We start from the raw sequence: 23795 nt of genomic DNA on the forward strand, positions 1-23795 counted from the left end.
AGCATCAGCAAATTGTACCCGTATATATATCAACATAGCCGTGTAATGCCTATTTTTAGTTTCTTATCAGTCATGCAGTACAGAATATGCAGCATGCAGTGCTGCATGTGAAGTGCACTGCAGGTGCAGGCCTGCTGCGTTAGGGCTTGGCCCATTTCTTAAAAAAAAAAAAGGGCTCTGCATAATAGAGGAGAGTGCTGGCCTGCAGAGAATCTGACGTTGGAAACGGCTGAAATGGTTTTGTGAGGTTGCTCCACTTTCCACAGAAAATGAAGATGACTATTTATAAAGTAATGACTTGCCTACCAATCATTTAAGCTTGGGCTCTGTTGCTGCCGGTGTCTGAGAATAGCAAACACCATCTTCCACTCTCATCAGCATCAAAACTTAAACAGCTACATGGACATCGCCTTAGCATGTGTAGCAACATAAAGTTCTTATCATGTGGTGAGGATATTAAGTGCACCGTGAGTGTGCATTAGCTTGTATGTTGGCAATTTAGTTGGTGTGTGCTCGTGATAAAGATATGGGTAGAGGGAAGATACATTCAGTTGCCAGTTAATTAGGTTCATGCTAAAACTAATACACTGATGCAACAGCCCTGCAATACATCCTGCCTTCATGATGGTTATGCATGTTCAGTTTTAGTGAAATGATTTTAGAGAGGTGTTGCTTTATCTTAATCGTCTTTTGGATGTTTTGTGGTGCTGTGGAACAGCGTTGCGTTATTTGGTTAGAGTAAACATCAGAAATACCTCTTAGCAAAGGTAACATGTATCGAAATGAGGGTTAGTGATCCACTCAATCACGCAAAAACACAACAAGAATAGAAGAGCACAAGGTAAAACATGTCTGGACATTAGCCTGGAATTAAAGTGTGAGTGGCATCCTCGTTTACTCTGCTGTTGCCGTTTCAAAGCTACCCTTCATGGCATCATTAAGATGATTCCACCTAATCGCATTAGAGCAGCAACATAGTAGAATTATTACTTTACACACAGAAGCCTCAATCTAGGGCAACTGGGGATACTGACATTTGTGGCAGAATGGGAAAAAGGCTTACAGGCTATTTACAGCACCTGAAGGAACACTGACAATGTTTTGTGATTTTTAAAGCATTCGGTACAACAAATTATTAACTTCCACACAGTGCATGAAGATCTGCTGGTCCCACAAAGGTAATACGTATTGCAGGATCACATTACATTGTACAGGTATTTATATTTTACTGGTCACTGAGAGTAGTTTTCTGATACTTCATACATATATCTTTGCCCCATAAGCATCACCGGCACAGTCTACTACTCTAGTTCTCAGTTAGAGGACAAAGCAAAGTGAATCCGGATTAAGACAAACATTAGGGAGTAAACAAGGGTTTAGGGAACAATTATACTCAAGTCTTATCGCAAAGACCCGTTTACAGTAGTCTGTAAACAAGCAGACCAATCTCCTTGTTATTTTGGTATCATGTTTTCTGTCTCTGCTCATTTTTTCTCCTCTATACTCACATTAAGCAGGTTCTCACTTCATTATCTGTAATGTGAAGCATAGATTATCTAGCAGTGTCTACTGTGGAGAATTTAGTTTTGGTGTGCATGAAGCATTTATTTTTCCTTTTCAATGTATCATGTAGCACCTGATCTTGTTATCTGCTGTTAAACCCCGCTGATCTCTAAAGCATCAGACTAAACACAGCGATTGATGATGTGACACAAACAGCATTGCCCTGAAACCTGAACTGCACATCCAAAACAACATGACATGAGAGTGATTGAGACAGATGCAACTACAAGTACCTCAAAATGTAAAGTCACCATACAATGCAATGAAGCATTCAATGAAGCATTTACTCTAGTTACCATTACCCTTACAGTGAAAGGGTAAACTGATAGCTAATCACAGTCTTTGAAGTTGGCACATGCACAAATAGGACCAAAACTAATGTTACAATGCAGGAAAAGTCACCATTTAAAAGTGAGCAAGTTTACATAAATCTTATTTGAAAATCATGACAAGAAAGGTCTGAAGATTATTGTGATTTTTAATTCCACAACAAGCATCATCCCCTAACCCGTGGAAACAACCTCAAATCAGATAATTACAAATAAGATTTATTTGAAAGATGGTTGGATCCCAAAATGATTAAACACTAAATAAGTATCAGTTGAACCATGTTTATGTACTGCACTACTATTACTCTTTCTTGAGAACATCTTGTAATTGTCAATAGTAATCATGGTAACTAATAGTGCAGGCCTCACATAGACACGTAAACTGAAACCACAGCACACCAGCAACCAGTTGAGCGGCATCTTTTAATGAGACATGATGAGATAAGCAATGTCAATAAGGAGTAATTTAACATGACAGAACAACATGTATCATATGTGCATGTGATGCAAGTTTATCCTATGTTGCTTTGTGCATATAGCATGCCATCAAATCTACCAACATAAAGAGCAAACAAACAAAGCAACACTGTGATTAAAACGTTCCCGAACATTAACCTAAGAATACAACAACAACCCTACTCTTACCTGAAACAGTAATTTTGCAACCCTAATAAAACTCAACTAGAGCTAAACAAATGTTGTATAGTTGTAATAGTTAAAATACAATTAAAATGTGCACTTTTTGTTGTGACCTGACTGACCTCACTGACATAAACCCAGACACATGCATTTGTGTGTGTGTGTGTGTTTAAAAATGACACATTTAAGTGCAGCAGACACATTAGTAAGAACAATAGGGGGCTGAAAGTAACAGATAAAAAGCCTTTTATGAGACCTTTTTTAAATATACAACTATGACTGCTCAGTATGTCTGACAGTTCTCACTCAAACTCTCACAGCAAATTAAGTAGCCATTCATAATTGTTATTTCAACAACACATAATTGAAATAGCCACTCTGTGTTCACATATGACACACAAGTACACAGTTGCAGAGGATAGGTTCAGATTATTCCACCGTTGGCTCCAGGACTGAGGCTGTGAAGAGCCAGACTACGGTTTGGTAGTGTGTCCCGTCTCTCCTGTTTTACTGCTGTCATAAGGCTGAGAGAAAGAGGAAGATGCCCCGACATATTCAGCTCTACTCACGGCTACAGATTATACAGAGAGAGGAGGTATAGTGTAGAGAAGAGAGGCTGTCTCTGTGGTCAGAAAGAGAGTGGAGACAGGAGAGAGCTTGATAGAATGAAGGCTCATGGGCAAAACTATGTTTTGCAATTGGAATTTACCAACTGAACTAAGAATAACAGACATACACAACAAGGATTGGTGAGAGAGTAACACAGCCTCCAAAAGCGGTCAGCCATTTTCTATCAGCTTGTAATTACATGAACAGACAGAAGGGGGCATAAGAGAGAGTACCGGCTAGAGGAAAGCAGGAATGCGTGGGAGGAGGACAGAGATGAAGAAAATCAGAAACAGATTATTTGCGCAAGAATGAGAGAAAAGAAGAGATTCTGACACAAAGAGGACTGAAAAAAACAGCAAATGAAAAGAAACCAGAAGAAGGTGAAGCTGAGAAGGAAAGCACGCCATGCTGGAGCATAGTGGGGTAATGATAACGAGAACAAAGGCAGAGGAAGAAGGAGAGGGGGAGCCAGTCGGTGGGAGGAGAGAGTGGGATATGAGTCAGGCTTACAGCATTAACACTCATCTTCCACACCCATGTCTCATTGTTTTATTCATACACTGCACCCACAAGGTAAGATGGCGGGAAACATGGACGAATATTTAGAGATCGGTACAAATGTAAACATACACAGCTCAAGTGTATGTGGTTACAGGGAGTCACATAACTGAATATCCCAAATGTCATGATAAAGTAATAGCTTTAACCCCAAATGCCAAAGTCCCTGATTTAAATGTTTCATGGCAGATGGTTTGTCTAAAAATAAACACAGCAGACCAACTTTACGAAATGAAAAGCTACATGTGTGATGAGATGACTCACCCACTAACAGCTCACTGGTTCACACTCCAGAAGATGACCAGAAGGAGTCAAATGACACTCAGACCATTTGAAAAATAAGAAGAAAACGGAGTTTCAGGCTGTAGCTTTAAATTAGTGCTAAAAAAATTACTTTCTCTCTGTATCTACATGATCATATACATGTTGTGTAATCACATGCACTTTATATCAGTATTGTGACTCCCTGTGCTTCACCAAAATACCACAGAATGTACTACTGTACTGTAATGTACACAGAAATACTGACTACATTGTCCTGTTTTAATAGAAAGGGATATTTTCATTGTATTTTTAAGAAAAATTAAAACAAAAACTACATTTTTTTTTTTAAAGATTTGACCAGATATACAACTAAAGGGACATACTTGCAAATATCTACGAAGTCGTTTCTGTATTAGTTTTCATACAGCCTACCTAACCATGTAAAAAACTATTAAAATAAAAAGTCAGGTTACAGTACTGCGTTGTGGCTACATTGAGGAAGTAATAAAAACATGTAAACATGACAAAACAGCTTTATTGTTGTGGAAATTCAAACAGACAGCGGTCAGATAAATAAGAATGCACTTGCTAAAAACAAGGCAAAGCAATTACCCAAGATGCTTAGTGGGGTGGGAGAATAGCCACAGGGGCAAGAAGAACCCTGCAGCTAGAGTCTGGATCCATCTAACAGCCAACATCTGATCCCATCCATTTCTGCATGGCCAGAAATGGATACAACATACGGTATTTAATCAGACAAGTGTATAGCAACTGTGGCCTTATACCCCATTTACTCTAGTGAGCAGTGCAGGGTTCCTGCTGGAAGAAAGCAATCCTCTTACTGAGTCTAAACAGCTCACTCTGGATCTCCCTCACCCATTCATGCATTATATTAATCAGAGATCACAGCCCCATCCCATAAATGTAGATATCAGTACACTGGGCGCGTACAACAGGATAACCATACAGGAGACTTTCAACCAACTGTGTCTTCACTTGTTTTCCACTTAATAGCTGTCTGTCTTGCATGCTGTCTTGCTCTGGCTGCTCAGTCAGTTCAATCCTCCAGGCATGCACTCATGACCTAAGCGCAGCAGCAGATGTTGTGGCAGTATGAGCAGCGATGCCAAGTGCAGTGCAGACCTACATCTGTTCTGGTCTCTGTTGATTCAAAAAAGAAGCTACTATTTAAATATATAGCACTCGTCTTAACTGCACTTAACAAAGCTATCAAGCACTGGTTTTACATCAGACACAGTTATGTTTTTTTAATTGTATTAATAATATAATTGCAGGTAAATTATGACATTATTAAGATATGTGTTCATTACAAAATAAAAGAAGAAATCACCCTAAGCTAAGCTTGTATTATCTAGAATGGATTTAATATGACACATGAAGATAGTGTGCGCAAATGGTTTTCATTAAAGCAATGTTCTTTTGCTCATGTAAGTAGACCCATACCCACATAGAGAGGCCTTGATTCAGCTGCAGTGGAGTGATTGTAAAGTGAGAGTGGCAAGGTCCAACCTATAGGACTCATCCACACAGCCATGAGTCAATGGACTGAGAGTAACGAAGCTGCTTATATAATGCGTGGTGGGGAGGAGAAAGGGTCAGCACTGCTCACACAATATCAGACACGGAGGAGATGGGAGTAAGACAGAAAAGGAATACAAAAAGATTTACTATTTATGTATTAGCTACAGTATAATACAAACATAACCAGGTCAGACTTGCTGGACACGCTCACAAATATAACTTGCATCCTTTATCAACATTCAAGAACCAGGTTTGACCTATATACTTAAGAATAGTGACTGTAGCTTGAGCCAATTCACATCAAAGCCACACATGGCTCTGAACCAGTCTCGTCATGTTCTAGGACAAATGACAAGAGTGAAAGGAGCTGTGCCAGGGAGTCTTGGCCCGCAGTTGTGAATGCATCTCACAGTGCAATTTTTGGCCCACTGACTCTGATTTTGCCCCGTTAACCCGGAGGCATGTTGTGTCGTTACCAGTTTAAAGTTCAAAGAGTTGCAATTCAAGAAAATGATTGTTTTATGTACCGTTAAAATCTGACAGTGTCACACAGGTGCAGAATTGTAAACTTTGATACATCAAAGTTATAGCCACAGCATATACATTATATGCTACTGAGAAACAGTTATACAGTTAGTCTAACTTGATATAGATGACTCATTTTACCCTACAAACCCTTTGCCTGCCAGTCCACAGCGTTCAAAGCACAGCACTATATGGACAAACTGTTTATTGACCAAATACTCTAAAAGCTGCACTGCAGCAGTTCCTGTGCTTGCTGACATTCACAACAACGACCGCCTGATTCACCAACACCAAACAAATCACCTGCATGGTCCACAAAGAAGGCCAGCTAATGCAAACACACACACACGCACACACACACACACACACACACACACACACACACACACACACACACACACACACACACACACACACACACACACACACACACACACTCACTGATGCATAAACTCTGAAGGACAGTACAGATCAAACTGTTCAGCAGAATCTGGCCAGCATGCAGTTTATGTGGAATGATATAATATTACCTAAAACAGCAGAACTTCATATACCACCTCCCTTCCTCCAGTCACAGAGCCTCATCAGCCTAATTAGTGAAAGATAACTCTAGTCAACCTTGTCAACTGTACGTGAGTGGTGATTAAAATCAATATTTGGTGACACAGAAACAGAGGCGCTTCCTAGCACTCTGAGTTAACCCAGTATGGTTATCAAATAGATGTCAGATATGTCTTTCGAGAGCAATATTTTTTTCTTCTTATTTCTTTCCTTTTGTTCTGCGTTTTAAGCGACAAGTACGATGTTGTGGACCTCAATGCTGTTCGTGCTCTGCCAGAGCCTTAGCTGATCCAAGTTATCCAAAGGCTGATTTAGGGAAATGTTACAGGTGAATATTATATACAGTATGTGCCTTATTTACCTGTCTCTACGGTTCAGCTTTATCACATTTTTAAATAATTGTGCTTGTTAACCATTATTTAATGCCTGTGATTTGCCTGCAAAAATGAGAGAGCGAAAAGGAACATAATCTAATATTGAAGTGCTTATCTCAGTGCCAATATATTACTTCCAATTACTGATTTCATGGAACAAGGGAAAGCAAGGTTTACACTCAAAGAAAGATGTGTATAGAGACTTAACGTGTGCAAAGTATGACAGTAAAGCAGGGCACAGATAGAATAAAATAGTTCAAACTAGCATCTCAGCTAGATTCATGTAATGTAATACAGTATACTGAGTAAATCAGAATGAGCAGTGTGATACAGAAGCTGGAATTGTCCCAGCATTAACCATCTATAAACATGTGTAATTATATTCCCAGTGACATGGGTCAGCTGGTGTTATGTTTGGTACATTTTGCATGTTTGGGAGCTGTTGTCTGTCCTCTGTCTCATCTCAGTGGTGGAAGTTAAGTCTGCGATGGAAGATGAAAGCTGTTTGGTACAGAGTACTGAGTTGACTCAGAGTAATGTCTGAAGTCCTAAAAAAAGCCACGTCCTCATGATAAGAATCATTTTCTGTCAAGACAGGATGTCAGATTTTTGCCACGGGGCTTTGATTGATATAATTGTCTCACAGTATGTCTTCATTTCTCTCTTAAAGTCACCACATCACCAAAGGGAACATGTTCTGCTTGTTCCTGGTTTTCTCCCAGCTCCCTTTCTTCTGTGAAAGTGTCTCACGGTAAAGTGGATTAGGCATTTGTGAGTGTGTGCAATGTGTGTGCTTCTATGAGCACGAGTGTGCACATGTGAAGTGTCAACATAAAGATAGTAGATGTTTTCGTTGTACCCTCTTGTGTGTGTAAATTAGATTACCATCACTGCTGCTGACCTCAATGTGAGACGCGCCGTCCTCCAACAAAGCTGGAGCAATAAGAGAGAATGTGCCCTACTGACACACAACAGCACATGCACCATCCACAGCCACAACCCTACAGGCATGAGGCACAGCAACACAGAGCTGAAAAGCATGTGGCAGAATGAGAGAGGAGATAGACAGAAAGAAACAGACAGAAAATGACAGGGAGACAGACAAGGGAGGCATATGAAAGGGGAAATGAAGGACGGAGACATAAAAGCGGGAAAAGGAGGCCAAGAGTGGGATGGGGGAGGGGAAATCTTAGAGTGATATCAATACGGAGGGAGGGTGCAGGAGTAGGAAAGAAATAGTGAAGAGGCAGAGAGGCAGAGAAGGAAGCTGCAAAGATGGAGAAAGAAAAAGCCACGGCAGGAAATCGAAACAGGGATTAAAGCAGCGATGTCTTCTAGAGTTGCATTCACATTGCAGTATCTTACAAAAGAGGCCAGACATAGGGGAGTCGAGAATGGACAGTGCAATGAAAAGGAGATGATACAACAGAACACATTTTGAGAGGTGAACATAACATGTGGGGAAAGGGCAAGAGAAGTGGATGCAGAGGAAGTTAAAAAGCAAAAGCAAAAAGGAGTTTGGGCATGTCTGTATGTGTAAATGCAGAAGAGCAGCCGCATTTTATAGAGGAGCCATTTGTCTCAAGCTGCTGACATAACAGTACAGTACACAGTCTTGCTGTAACAGCTGTGTCTCCTCCTTCTCTGACATTTAGCTTGTTCCCTTGCCCTCTCACCCTCTCACCCTCTGACACTGAATACGGTTTAATGAGGGTAATGTTCTCATCCACTTAACAAAGACAACATACACAGACACACAAACCACAAGGGTCATTGCACTGTGGATGATGTTCAGTGCAGACACTCGGCATGCAAACACAATTGCACAGATCTGCTCAGCCAGCCAGGCAGACAGCCAGAGCTACTGGAGCAAGCAGCCACACCACCGCCAAAGAGAGCATAGAGAACGGAAATGCAAGAATATACATAATATACATAGTCTCTTGTTGTACGGTAAACTTTTAAATCAAAATCAAGATCACCATTTTTGGTGCATTTTGAAAATGCTTTCTTGTGTTCATTGTGCCAACATCTGCCTGTTTTTGCATAATCAATCATTAGTGTTGATTCATCAGACCAAGGCACGTCCCCTTGTGCTTGTGTTCTGAATGCAGCTCATGACCCTACTTGTAATTCATCCACTCCTCTCTCATCTGCTTGTCTCTGCCAGAAATGCCGTGGAAAAGTAACCAGCTCCCGGTGTAACTAGAGACACCCAATGTGATCCACTGACATCACACTGCACTTTTTAGGTTTAATGAGATGCACTCATTTTTAATCACATCAATAAATCTTTTCTGGGCATCTGCTGTCCAGGCACAGCTTAGCACTGCTGCTGTATTGCAAAACACATGAAGCCTCACACTTTAATCTCACACACAAACAAGTGAAATATGAACACATACACTGTATGTACACATGCACTGTATATAACGAGACAGAGGAAGCACAGAGAAAGCGTGTTCAGCCGTTACTTCATGAAGCCAAGCTGCAGCCTTACACTGAATCTGATCTGATGCTTTTCCTTCTTGCATTCACATTGCTTCCAGCTTTATTTCATGCGCCGCTTAGTGGGTCAAAGTATTCTGTTAGGTTTCAACAAAGACACATTTAATGACAAGTAAAAATATATATTTTTTTTTCTGGAAATAATTTCTAGTGAGGAAATCTATGGTTGACCCAGTTGTTTCAGAGAAAAGATTATCTCCATACTGTAAAATATCTAATTAGAAGCTCAACTATTCCCACCTTCGTTATTGCTTTGATATCTGCACCATCTGTTGCCTGACTTACAATCGAGATTTCACTGACACAATCCATGTGTTTCTATCTTAATACACCCATTTTCATTAAATACTGTGAGATGTCTATAGATGAGCCGTACAAAAGCCACTTCCCCTCCCCCCTCCTCTACTGCTCTCTCCATCCCTCCCTCCCTCTTCCGCTGCTGTTGCTAAGACAGCTGAGCACATGCTAGTCTGTGGAAACCAGTAGAGGTGGATCTCCTCGTGTGTTGCTATGGGCAACACACAGTGTTCGAGAATCCGCCCAGAAGTAGCATCCAGACTACACACGTGATAAAATATGACCTATTTCTTTACTGAATCAAAAGGGATCAGTTGCACAGAAGCTGGTGTGTATCATATATACATACACTGTGGAGAACTACATTATTTAACATTGCTGTCTAGCATTTTTCCAAAGCACAAAAAGCCAATCAAATGAAAATGGTATACATATATACTGCTTGCTGCTTTGCGGACCTGTAATGAGTGATGATCCATGCTGAAGCAAAGTGCCTCAGCAGCCCCACCTGACTGGCTGTACATTGTGATTCACTGCACACCAGCCACAGGCTCCCTCTCTTCCTCTCTCTCTGCCGTAGCTGCAGCCATTCATGGACCACTGAATCACCTCCACTACATCAGCAAGCACAGACCTCAAGTAACTCTGTTAGCCACTCCGTCACTCCCTTTACACACACGCATGAACCCTAAGGCACAGGAAGGAAAAATATACATAAATATGTGTAAAAGCGTGTAAAAGACTGACCACGCTTTCTCTCTACTCTTAATAGTTACATATGATGCAGATGTTTTGAAAAGCGTCAGAACTATTTAAAGAAACAATATGTATTGTTTGCAAATGAGACTTCTGATGTTTTACGGTTAAGCTCACAAATGGCTAGTGATAAACTGAACAACTATGAAATTAATCTAAACCATTACCTATTTCACAGGGTTTAACCACAATTTGCTTACATTTTGCATTCCAGTTTAGATTACTAGTCAAAGTTTGTCAGTGCACTGAATACAGAGTTGTCAAAGGCCTGAAAGAAGTCAGATGTGATACAAGCACAGTCAAGAGGCTTTCATTTTCTTAAGGGAAAAGGAAGGTTTTTCTTTGGTTCTCTTGTTTTAGAAAGCAACTGTGTCTTCAGTATCACGAGAAAGAGTCCAATGCTATTTAGAGACACACTTTTTTATCATTCTAATTTACATAGCATATTCATTTTACTTGTAAGCATAGGGACAACACAGCATTTAGGTACAAGGACAGCATACTGCGTTATTTAGTAACCTGTTACAATCACGTAACAGATTGTGTGAGAACCAACCATACAACCAGCTGTAAACCAACAACTCAACTTAGCAGTCACACAACGCACAACCTCGTCATTTCCCTCACTGATACATTGTATGTCTGTGGTCCATTTAACATTCATCTGTTCTGAATATGTGGTGAGATTCTGTACTTTTGGCACACCTTAAACAATAGGTTTTACATCTCACCTATCACCAGCATTCATACCAGAACTGCCTTGAGATGAAGTGATCTTTCTTACCTCTCCAGATGTATGTCTCCTGTCAGGGAGCATGAGTGTGTTCGCGTGGCTTCCCGGGACTATAGTAGATCCTACACTCATCCTGGGTCCAACTAGCATGTAGCGTTTCTCTCCAGATCTGTACTGGATGCTGTGACACAGTGTCCCGTCATAATTAGGCTCTTGTAGATATTTAGAAGTATAGTCAGTGGATTTAGAGCACTGCATTGCAATCAGCACGATGATACTGATGAGAAAAAGAGTTGAAACTGAGCCCAAAGTAATCATCAGGTAGAAAGTCACGTTATTATCCTCCTCATCCATTGTTGCACTTTTAACATCAGAGGCAGCAAAAGCCTCTTTGGGCTCCACAACTTTGACAATCACAGTAGCTGTTGCTGAGAGTGACACGTTCCCATTGTCTTTCACCAGTATGACCAGTTTATGCTGAGCCTCGTCTGTCTCTGTGAATGAGCGAAGTGTTCTGATCTGTCCTGTATAGCGGTCCAACCCAAAGAGACTGTGGTCAGTAACTTCCTGCAGTGAAAACAGCAGCCAGCCGTTATATCCTATATCAGCGTCATAGGCTCGGACTTTAGTCACCAAGTGTCCTGCGTTCACATTGCGGGGAATCTCCTCCACACCTTCAGCAGAACCGTTAGAGCTGACTGGATACAGAATGACTGGAGCGTTGTCGTTCTGATCCAGAATGAACACGTTCACTGTGACGTTGCTGCTTAGTGACGGAGTTCCTGAATCTATGGCGACAACTTGGAACTGGAACGTTTTCAGAGATTCAAAGTCAAAACTTTTTAGGGCCAAAATATCTCCACTTTCAGAGTTTATGTTAAGAAATGATGTAATTTTTTTGTTTTCATTACCATTTCTCACAATGTTGTATGATATAAGGGCATTATCACCCTCATCACAATCGTAAGCACTCACTGAAAATAAAGAGGCTCCTGCAATGTTGTTCTCAATAACATAAAAAGTATATGGATTTGTTGAAAACTCTGGACTGTTATCGTTCACATCTGATACAGTGACACTGATTGTCCTGTGAGATGACAATGGTTGTTCACCAGCATCTTTACAAGTTATTGTTACTTCATACTTAGACTGATGCTCTCTATCCAGCAGAGATTTGGTGACTATGGAGTACATATTGTCTTGTAAAGATGGTGTTAATGTAAAAGGTACATCCTCACTGATATAACACATCACCTTTCCATTCAAACCTGAATCATTATCATTCACACTTATCAACGCTACTGTCGTTCCAGGTTTGGAGTCCTCGGGAATTGCACTTGAAAAGGATGTCACCTCAATCTCAGGTGTGTTGTCATTCAGGTCCACAATAGTAATTACAACACTTTTTTCTGTTGCTAGGGGGACTGCTCCTTTATCAGACGCTTTAATGTCAATTTCATATCTGTCTTTTGCTTCAAAATCTATCAGTCCTTTAACTATAATTTCACCAGTATTAGTGTCCACTTCAAAAAGTTTACGTAATTTATTGTTTACATTATTGCCGAAAGAATAGACCACCTCCCCGTTTAAGCCATCATCTAAATCAGTGGCATTTATTTGCATGATAGTTGTGCCAATGGGGGAATTTTCCTTCAGCACTGCAGCATATGATTCTTTGTCAAAAACCGGCATATTGTCATTTACATCCAAAACATGAACGATGATTCTCAGGGTCCCTGACCTAGCAGGCTTCCCTCCATCAACGGCTGTCAGCAGTAACCTGTGACTTCTTGCAGTTTCCTTATCCAGCGGTTTATGCAAATACAAAACAGGAATTTTCCCATCCTCTCCTCTATCTTTAACCTCCAGGCGAAAATGGTCATTTTGACTGAGTTTATACAGCTGGATAGAATACGTGTCACTGTCTGGATCATGGGCACCTTGTAGTTGAAATCGCGCCCCAGGTAAAGCAGACTCTGATATCTCTAAATGCGTCTCGTTTTCAGAGAAGGTGGGGGAGTGGTCGTTCACGTCCAAAACCTCAATAGCGACGTAATGCACCTCTAACGGATTCTCCAACACGGTCTTTATGTTGATGGTGCAGGTGCTGGTCCGTTCGCACACTTCTTCTCGGTCAATTTTTCGGCTCACATGTAAGATGCCATGATTGTTCAGTTGGAACAAGGGTTCGGTCGATCCGGAAACGATGCGAAATCCTCGAACAGTCAAAGCACTGGTATCCAGCCCCAAATCTTTAGCGATATTCCCAACAACAGAACCCACCGTCAGCTCCTCGGGAATAGAGTAGCGTAGCTGTGCCGAAGTAATATTAAAAGTAAGAATCAAACAAAGAATGAGAACGACAGGGCGCTCCAAGCACGCTTTGCACCCTCGTCGTGCCATATTGGATAAAATAAAAAAAATAAAAAACGAAGGTTAGAAATACAAAATGTGATTCTACACAGGAACACACATTTTGAAGAAAAAAAGTTGCCAATATTCGACAATTGTGGGGGAACGACTCAAATATGTGCAGCCGTTGCGCTCACGCACAAATGCAACCTGACGCGAAATAGCTCCGCACTACTGACGTAGAGGATGTTTAACAGAGAGTCGTTCACGTCCACAAGCAGTGACACCATGCGAGCGGACGTGACAATGCAAACACACTTTAAATATAAGCATATATATATATATATATGTGACGAGTGGCTAAACATGTATTTTGCCTGCTGAAAATGAGAGCATGAAATAAAAATAAAAAGTGCACTTTTAACTTTATAAAATGGATAGGTAAGATACATAATTCAACGTGATGTTGATAATTACAACCTATGTTATAATCTATACTAACAAATATGTATAATTCTTCCATATTTTACAGTCTTACGTCTTAAGTCCGACCTCGTTTTCTCTCAATACAACAGGTAAATATATTTCCACTTAGTGACTTGCATCTTAACTGAAAGCTTTCATTAATTTAACCATGGCCGGATGCTTCACTCATCGCATTCAAGGGGGGCAGTGAACACTTTCCCGCTATGTCCATTATGAATATTAAAAGTGAACATTTGACATACATTGTTTGTTGAATATTAACAATACATTGAATATAAACACATTCCCAAAACACAATTGTTAGTGCTCAATGTGTCAATATGGATGTAATTATTTGCAAGGGAAAAACACCTGTCTAAATATGTCTTACCTCTGCAGTCATAGTCCTCCTGTCAGGGAGCATGAGTGTGTTCGCGTGGCTTCCCGGGACTATAGTAGATCCTACACTCATTCTGGGTCCAACTAGCATGTAGCGTTTCTCTCCAGATCTGTACTGGATGCTGTGACACAGTGTCCCGTCATAATTAGGCTCTTGTAGATATTTAGAAGTATAGTCTGTGGATTTAGAGCACTGCATTGCAATCAGCACGATGATACTGATGAGAAAAAGAGTTGAAACTGAGCCCAAAGTTATCATCAGGTAGAAAGTCACGTTATTATCCTCCTCATCCATTGTTGCACTTTTAACATCAGAGGCAGCAAAAGCCTCTTTGGGCTCCACAACTTTGACAATCACAGTAGCTGTTGCTGAGAGTGACACGTTCCCATTGTCTTTCACCAGTATGACCAGTTTATGCTGAGCCTCGTCTGTCTCTGTGAATGAGCGAAGTGTTCTGATCTGTCCTGTATAGCGGTCCAACCCAAAGAGACTGTGGTCAGTAACTTCCTGCAGTGAAAACAGCAGCCAGCCGTTATATCCTATATCAGCGTCATAGGCTCTGACTTTAGTCACCAAGTGTCCTGCGTTCACATTGCGAGGAATCTCCTCCACACCTTCAGCAGAACCGTTCGAGCTGACTGGATACAGGATGACTGGAGCGTTGTCGTTCTGATCCAGAATGAACACGTTCACTGTGACGTTGCTGCTTAGTGACGGAGTTCCTGAATCTGTGGCGACAACTTGGAACTGGAACGTTTTCAGAGTTTCAAAGTCAAAACTTTTTAGAGCCAAAATATATCCATTTTCTGAGTTGATATTTAAAAACAGGCCTACATTATTTCCACTGCTATCCCTCGGAATGTGATATGAAATATGCGCATTATCACTGTCATCGAGGTCAGATGCTCGAACTGAAAAAACTGGTGCTATTAGGCCATTGTTTTCAGTAATATAGAATGTATACGGGCTCAGTGAAAACTGTGGTCTGTTATCGTTCACGTCTGATACAACAACACTGATTATCTTTTCAGATGAGAGCGATGGTTCACCAGAGTCCTTTGCAACAATTGTAAATTCATAGAAATACTTTTCTTCTCTGTCCAGTCGTGATTTGGTCACTATCGCGTACATATTATCTTGCAACGATGGAGATACAGCGAAAGGAACGTCCTCGCGTATAAAGCAGGACACCTGACCATTAGGGCCTGAATCCAAATCATCCACACTGATTAAAGCTACAGTTGTTCCGATTTTAGAATCTTCAGGAACTGATTTGGAAAATGATGTAACTTCAATCTCTGGGGGATTATCATTAAGGTCGATTACCTTTATTATCACAGTTTTGTCTGCAGAAAAGGGGACAGTGCCCCTATCTGACGCCTGTATATCAATTTCATAGCTTTCATTCTCTTCAAAATCAATCAGACCGGTCACCTTAATTTTGCCCGTCACTGGATCTATACTAAACAGTTTTTGTAAATGTTTATCCACTTCTTTACCAAATGAGTAAACAATTTCACTGTTCGCACCCTCATCCGAATCAGTGGCATTAACCTGAATAACTAAGGTGCCAGGGGCTGCGTTTTCATTTAAAATAGCAGAATATACATCTTTTGTAAAAACGGGTGAATTGTCATTAACATCAAGCACCTCAATTAATATTTCTATTGTTCCAGATCTAGCCGGCCTCCCTCCATCAATTGCCGTGAGCAGAAGCCTGTGTTCTCTCAAAGCCTCTCTGTCAAACGGCTTTTTTAATATCAGAAATGGCATCTTACGGTCTTCGCCCCTCTCCTTAACTTCCAAACGAAAGTGGTCATTGTGGCTGAGTGTATACTGCTGAACAGCAAACTGACCACCATCGGGGTCGCGTGCAGGTTGGAGCTGGAATCTTGCTCCCGGTAACGTCGATTCAAATATCTCCAGTCGCTTCTCTTTCTCCGGAAAGACGGGGGAGTGGTCGTTTACATCCAGCACCTCTATGGCCACATAATGGATTTCCAGAGGATTCTCTAGCACGGTTTTGAGGTTAATTACGCACGCGTTGCTTCGTTCACAGATCTCTTCCCTGTCCACTTTCCTACTGACATACAGGATACCGTCGTCCTTCAAACGAAAAAGAGGTTCCGTTGAACTGCCAACAATACGATATTCTCTATCTTTCAGCGTAACCTTATCAATTCCTAAGTCTTTCGCAATGTTTCCAACAACACTTCCTTCTTTCATCTCCTCGGAAATGGAATATCTGATCTGAGCCGAGGCTTCGCTCCAAAACGTTACCAACGCCAACATGTAGGCGACACATCGCCATTGTTCAATCCACGCAAGGCGTCCGCTTTGTTCCATAATGTACAGAAAAAAAAGAATATTTCCAAGATCTGTAATTGTGTGGTCAATAAATGAAATCAGCCTTATGCCTGTGCAACCTGCGTTCCATCGCCAATACAGTCCGTGGAATAGAACAGAGCTAGTTGTCTGTTGAAGCCTTTATCGCGTAATGCCAAAACACAGGATTGGACCTAACGGTGATGACGAAAAGCTGTCGGCACAGAATTTGCTATTTTACCGACACCATGCGATCCAAAACGTTATTGCAACACTCTTTGATCAAACAATATAGTGACAACAAAAGTTCGACAAGGAAAACTTTAAAGGCAAAAGAGACAAACAGCTTGTTAATACGCGAGGACAGACAATTTCATTCAGCAATGGCCTTCAATACCAATACGTTTCTACTTCAAAAAATAGTTTTTTTTCAAAAACATTTACACTACTAAATCCTTATTTCTGTGACATGTACAGATACATTACACTACTATCATTTATGTGTGTATATATATATATATATATATATATATATATATATATATATATATATATATATATATATATATATATATATATATATATATATATATATATTTAAAAAAAAAGATTCAGCACTACGGACAGCGATAGTTCCTTCTGCAATCTGAGGTGTCGGGATATATTGAACTGTATTGGAAATTGCATTAACTACCGAATCAGAAAGAATATACTCCACAAAATGGAGATACTGCTTTATAAAATACATCAGGATGTAGTTGTTCTAAAAGACATTTCCCCTCGAGAGCAGAGGCAATGCATCTAAGCACAAGTGTAGTATTTGTGTATTAAATAATCCAATGTAATTTGAAGTTAACCTGTGTAAAGGTCTGTGTTCAGATGACCTCAAAACTGTTGCAATTTTTCTTAAAATGAAAAGACAGGTAGCTATATTATGGTTAATATCAATATGTCTTACCTCTGCAGTCATAGTCCTCCTGTCAGGGAGCATGAGTGTGTTCGCGTGGCTTCCCGGGACTATAGTAGATCCTACACTCATTCTGGGTCCAACTAGCATGTAGCGTTTCTCTCCAGATCTGTACTGGATGCTGTGACACAGTGTCCCGTCATAATTAGGCTCTTGTAGATATTTAGAAGTATAGTCTGTGGATTTAGAGCACTGCATTGCAATCAGCACGATGATACTGATGAGAAAAAGAGTTGAAACTGAGCCCAAAGTTATCATCAGGTAGAAAGTCACGTTATTATCCTCCTCATCCATTGTTGCAGTTTTAACATCAGAGGCAGCAAAAGCCTCTTTGGGCTCCACAACTTTGACAATCACAGTAGCTGTTGCTGAGAGTGACACGTTCCCATTGTCTTTCACCAGTATGACCAGTTTATGCTGAGCCTCGTCTGTCTCTGTGAATGAGCGAAGTGTTCTGATCTGTCCTGTATAGCGGTCCAACCCAAAGAGACTGTGGTCAGTAACTTCCTGCAGTGAAAACAGCAGCCAGCCGTTATATCCTATATCAGCGTCATAGGCTCTGACTTTAGTCACCAAGTGTCCTGCGTTCACATTGCGGGGAATCTCCTCCACACCTTCAGCAGAACCGTTAGAGCTGACTGGATACAGGATGACTGGAGCGTTGTCGTTCTGATCCAGAATGAACACGTTCACTGTGACGTTGCTGCTTAGTGACGGAGTTCCAGAATCTGTGGCGACTACTTGGAACTGGAACGTTTTCAGAGTTTCAAAGTCAAAACTTTTTAGAGCCAAAATATCTCCACTTTCTGTATTAATGTTGAGAAATGAAGTTACTGTATTATCTTTGCTTCCATCTCTGAGAATATGATAGGATATTAGAGCATTGTCGGTCTCATCGCGATCAAACGCTTTAACAGAAAACACAGAGGCTCCTGGCTCATTAGCTTCAGTGACATAGAAAGTATAAGGACTCAGTGAAAACTCTGGACTATTGTCATTCACATCTGACAACACAACACTTATTGTCTTTTCAGATGATAATGAAGGCTGGCCAGCATCTTTTGCAACAACAGTTATGATATATTGTGACTTGTTTTCTCTGTCGAGAGAGGATTTGGTGACTAATGAATACATGTTGTCTTGTAAAGATGGTGATAAGGTAAATTGTACATTATCATCTATAGAGCAAATCACTTTTCCATTAAGACCAGAGTCCAAGTCATTGACACTGATAAGGGCAACTGTAGTTCCAGGTCTGGAGTCTTCAGGAATGGAGTTTGAAAATGAGGTCACTTCAATCTGGGGTGCATTATCATTAATGTCAATTATCTTTATAATTACGCCTTTTTGTGTAGCCAGTGGAGGCAGACCTTTATCTATTGCTTGAATTTCAATCTCGAATTTGTCCCTCTCCTCATAATCTATTACACCTATAACAATTATCTCACCTGTTGATTGGTTTATTTCAAAAAGCTTTAATAATTTACGATTTACGCTGTTGCTAAAAGAGTAAACGACTTCTCCGTTTGGACCGTCATCTAAATCAGTTGCATTCACTTGTATGACTGTTGTACCTACTGGGGAATTTTCATTGAGTGTCACAGAATAAACATCTTGAGAGAAAACAGGTGCGTTATCATTCATATCTAAAACGTTTACGAGAATATTCATTTCGCCAGATTTCTGAGGTTTCCCTCCATCCAGTGCGGTGAGCACTAATGACTGACATTCTCCAATTTCCCTATCTAAAGATTTTTGCACAATCAATATAGGTATTTTACCATCTTCACCATTATCCTTAACTTCCAAACGAAAGTGGTCATTTGGGCTGAGTTTATACTGCTGAACAGAGAAAGGGCCCACGTCTGGATCACGAGCGGCTTGTAGCGGAATACGTGCTCCAGGTAACATAGACTCGAAAATCTCTAGCGTTTTCTCTTTGTCTGGGAAACTTGGAGAATGGTCATTAATATCCATAACTTCCACTCCAACATAGTGCACCTCCAGTGGATTTTCCAAAATAGTTTTCAGGTTGATCAAACATATACTGCTTCGCTCACAGACCTCTTCTCTGTCAATCTTCTGCTTTACGTACAGGATGCCGTCATTCTGATCTACATGAAAAAGAGGTTCCGTAGAACTTGAAACAATCCGATACTTTCTGTTTTTCAACGTGCGTTTATCCAATCCCAGATCCTTTGCTATATTTCCAACCACAGTTCCTTCGTTAATTTCCTCAGAGATGGAATATCGGATTTGCGCCGAAGCCACGCTCCACAAAAGCACCGCAACCACGCAGCCGACCAAATATCCTCTCGCCCTTCTTGCATCGCGTCCTCTTTGTTCCATGATTGAAAATAACACTTCAGGATTCCTCACGGGATTAAATAACCGTGTTGTAAGTAAGTAATCCAACACATCCGTGTATGTAAATGCACACCCTGGTTACGACATGTTAAAAACAATGTATAGTATGAAAAAAGACTGCAGCGAACCGGCAAGCGATTCTGTTTTCATCGAACTGAGAGCGCGATAAAGAGGTGGAACCAGAACGCAGTGACGACAAGTTGAAGCCGTTATTATCCATGCACACTGACACCATGCGATGTCATTGCCCACTGCAAGGAAATCAAAACGTCTTCAGCATTCAGTTATAAACAACAATGCCAAGGTGTTATATTTATGTACATGTCTCTATGTGTGGAGGTTATGAATGACACTAGCCTACATCAGAAAAGGGGACGCCTTCTCAAGCGGATTAAACAAGCAAAGACAACATGTTGATTCTTTTGAATGGAGCTGGAGACACCAAATCCTCCCAAATGTTAGATGAGCAGGTGTAATTATTTTGAATACAATTCAGTTCATAGTCATGAACATAAAAGTGGAAATTAATTGCTGTTGACAATTAGTGGTCTGACTTTTTTTTTTACAATCATCAGGTATCTGGACATCAGAGCAGAACATAGCAGCACCATGGACAGCACATGAAGCCACTTTTACTTCCGTCAAACATCATGAATGTCCTTGGAATACATCAATGTATCCAAGCGAGTTAAAATGACTTCGCGGATGAAGCGAAAGTGCAGAATGTCCCATGTTCAAACTGCTACTTTATATATTAAAGTATGCTGTAAGTAACACTTCAATCGGAAACAAGCTGGGTTTTCATCAAATATGTCTTACCTCTCCAGCTGTCCTCCTGTCAGGGAGCATGAGTGTGTTCGCGTGGCTTCCCGGGACTATAGTAGATCCTACACTCATTCGGGGTCCAACTAGCATGTAGCGTTTCTCTCCAGATCTGTACTGGATGCTGTGACACAGTGTCCCGTCATAATTAGGCTCTTGTAGATATTTTGAAGTATAGTCTGTGGATTTAGAGCACTGCATTGCAATCAGCACGATGATACTGATGAGAAAAAGAGTTGAAACTGAGCCCAAAGTTATCATCAGGTAGAAAGTCACGTTATTATCCTCCTCATCCATTGTTGCACTTTTAACATCCGAGGCAGCAAAAGCCTCTTTGGGCTCCACAACTTTGACAATCACAGTAGCTGTTGCTGAGAGTGACACGTTCCCATTGTCCTTTACCAGTATGACCAGTTTATGCTGAGCCTCGTCTGTCTCTGTGAATGAGCGAAGTGTTCTGATCTGTCCTGTATAGCGGTCCAACCCAAAGAGACTGTGGTCAGTAACTTCCTGCAGTGAAAACAGCAGCCAGCCGTTATATCCTATATCAGCGTCATAGGCTCGGACTTTAGTCACCAAGTGTCCTGCGTTCACATTGCGGGGAATCTCCTCCACACCTTCAGCAGAACCGTTAGAGCTGACTGGATACAGGATGACTGGAGCGTTGTCGTTCTGATCCAGAATGAACACGTTCACTGTGACGTTGCTGCTTAGTGACGGAGTTCCAGAATCTGTGGCGACAACTTGGAACTGGAACGTTTTCAGAGTTTCAAAGTCAAAACTTTTAAGAGCCAAAATATCTCCATTCTCAGTGTGTATGTTGAGAAATGAAGTTACTGTATTATCTTTGCTTCCATCTCTGAGAATATAATAGGATATTAGAGCATTGTCGGTCTCATCACGGTCAAACGCTCGAACAGAAAACACAGAGGCTCCTGGCTCATTAGCTTCAGTGACATAGAAAGTATAAGGACTCAGTGAAAACTCTGGACTGTTGTCATTCACATCTGACACCACAACAATAATCCTCTTTTCAGATGATGATGAAGGCTGGCCAGAATCTTTCGCAATAATTGTGACATCATACTTTGACTGTCTCTCTCTGTCCAGAGGCGATTTGGTGACTAATGAATACATGTTGTCTTGTGAAGATGGTGATAAAACAAAAGGAACATTATCACTTATAGAGCAAATCACTTTTCCATTAAGGCCAGAGTCTAAGTCATTTACACTGATGTGGGCAACTGTAGTTCCAAGTCTGGAATCTTCAGGGATGGAGTTTGAAAATGAGGTAACTTCAATCACAGGTGCGTTATCATTGACGTCGACTATTTTGATCATAACGCTTTTTTCTGTTACAAGAGGAGCAAGCCCTTTATCTGATGCTCGAATTTCAATTTCATATTGATCCCTCTCCTCATAATCTATTAACCCTTTAACAACGATTTCACCTGTTAATGGATTTATATCAAATAGTTTTAATAACCTTTGATTGATACTGTTAGTAAACGAGTAAACTACTTCTCCGTTTGGACCATCATCTAAATCAGTTGCATTCACTTCTATGACTGTTGTGCCTACTGGAGAATTTTCATCCAGCATCACAGAATAAACATCTTTATAGAAAACAGGTGTATTGTCATTAATATCTAAAACATTTACTAAAATGTTAATTTCACCAGATTTGGGGGGTTTTCCTCCGTCCAGTGCTGTCAGTAGCAATGAGTGGCTTCCTGCAGTTTCTCTGTCTAAAGATTTTTTAACAACTAATATTGGTATTTTACCATCTTCTCCTTTATCCTTAACTTCCAAACGGAAGTGATCGTTATCGTTAAGTTTATAGTGTTGCACAGAAAAATGACCACTGTCTGGATCACGTGCCGCTTTTAGCTGGATACGTGCTCCAGGTGTTACAGATTCTGACATCTCCAACGTTGTCTCTTTCTCCGGGAAACTAGGAGAATGGTCGTTTATATCCAGCACCTCCACTACAACATAATGTATCTCCAGAGGGTTTTCTAGCACGGTTTTTAAATTTATTAAACACGTACTGATCATCGCGCACACCTCTTCTCGATCAATCTTTTGGCTCACATACAGGACACCATCATTCTGATTTACATGGAAAAGATGATCTGCATTACTAGAAACAATCCGATACTTCCTGTCTCCCAGTGTGCGTTTATCCAATCCTAAATCCTTTGCTATATTTCCAACCACAGTTCCTTCGTTAACTTCCTCAGAGATGGAATATCGGATTTGCGCCGAAGCCACGCTCAACAAAAGCACCGTAACCACGCAGCCGACCAAATATCCTCTCGCCCTTCTTGCGTCGCATCCTCTTTGTTCCATGATTGAAAATAACACTTCAGGATTCCTCACGGTATTAAATAGCCGTGTTGTAAGTAAGTAATCCAACACATCCGTGTATGTAAATGAGCACCCTAGTTACGACATGTTAAAAACAATGGACAATATGAATAAAGACTGCAGCGAGACGGCAAGCGATTCTGTTTTCATCGAACTGAGAGCGCGATAAAGAGGTGGAACCAGAACGCAGTGACGACAAGTTGAAGCCGTTATTATCCATGCACACTGACACCATGCGATGTCATTGCCCACTGCAAGGAAATCGAAGTTTTTACAGCATTCATTTATAAACCACAGTGCCCACGTGTTAAATGTATATACATTGCTCCTATGTGTGGAGGTTATGAATGACAGCAGCCATCAGATGAGGGGACGCCTTCTCACGCGTATTAAACAAGCAAAGACAACATGTTGATTGCTTTGAATGGAGCTGGAGACACCACATCCTGCCAAATATTAAATGCTCAGG

General features: G+C 40.8%; 4 protein-coding genes across 4 annotated transcripts in view; all 4 read right to left on the bottom strand.

Moving 5' to 3' along the window:
- The window catches only part of LOC306745575 (protocadherin alpha-C2-like), a gene marked incomplete at its 5' end in the record, with an annotated part of 179663 nt that overhangs the window by 98427 nt on the left and 57441 nt on the right, over positions 1-23795 (bottom strand). The window lies entirely within an intron of this gene.
- Positions 11253-13661, bottom strand: LOC306745676 (protocadherin alpha-8-like; the record flags this gene model as incomplete). The annotated part of the gene is made up of 1 exon (XM_079228509.1): positions 11253-13661. The coding sequence occupies one exon, from the start codon at positions 13659-13661 to the stop codon at positions 11253-11255; it is 2409 nt and encodes an 802-aa protein (XP_079084635.1).
- Positions 14452-20116, bottom strand: LOC306745677 (protocadherin alpha-3-like; the record flags this gene model as incomplete). Its single annotated transcript, XM_079228510.1, has 2 exons — positions 14452-16581; positions 19877-20116. The coding sequence occupies 2 exons, from the start codon at positions 20114-20116 to the stop codon at positions 14452-14454; spliced, it is 2370 nt and encodes a 789-aa protein (XP_079084636.1).
- Positions 20939-23308, bottom strand: LOC306745586 (protocadherin alpha-3-like; the record flags this gene model as incomplete). The annotated part of the gene is made up of 1 exon (XM_079228403.1): positions 20939-23308. One exon carries the CDS (start codon positions 23306-23308, stop codon positions 20939-20941), a length of 2370 nt encoding a protein of 789 aa, XP_079084529.1.

This window comes from Taurulus bubalis (genome assembly GCF_910589615.1).
Source record: "Taurulus bubalis genome assembly, chromosome: 13".
Classification (NCBI taxonomy): Eukaryota; Metazoa; Chordata; class Actinopteri; order Perciformes; family Cottidae; genus Taurulus; species Taurulus bubalis.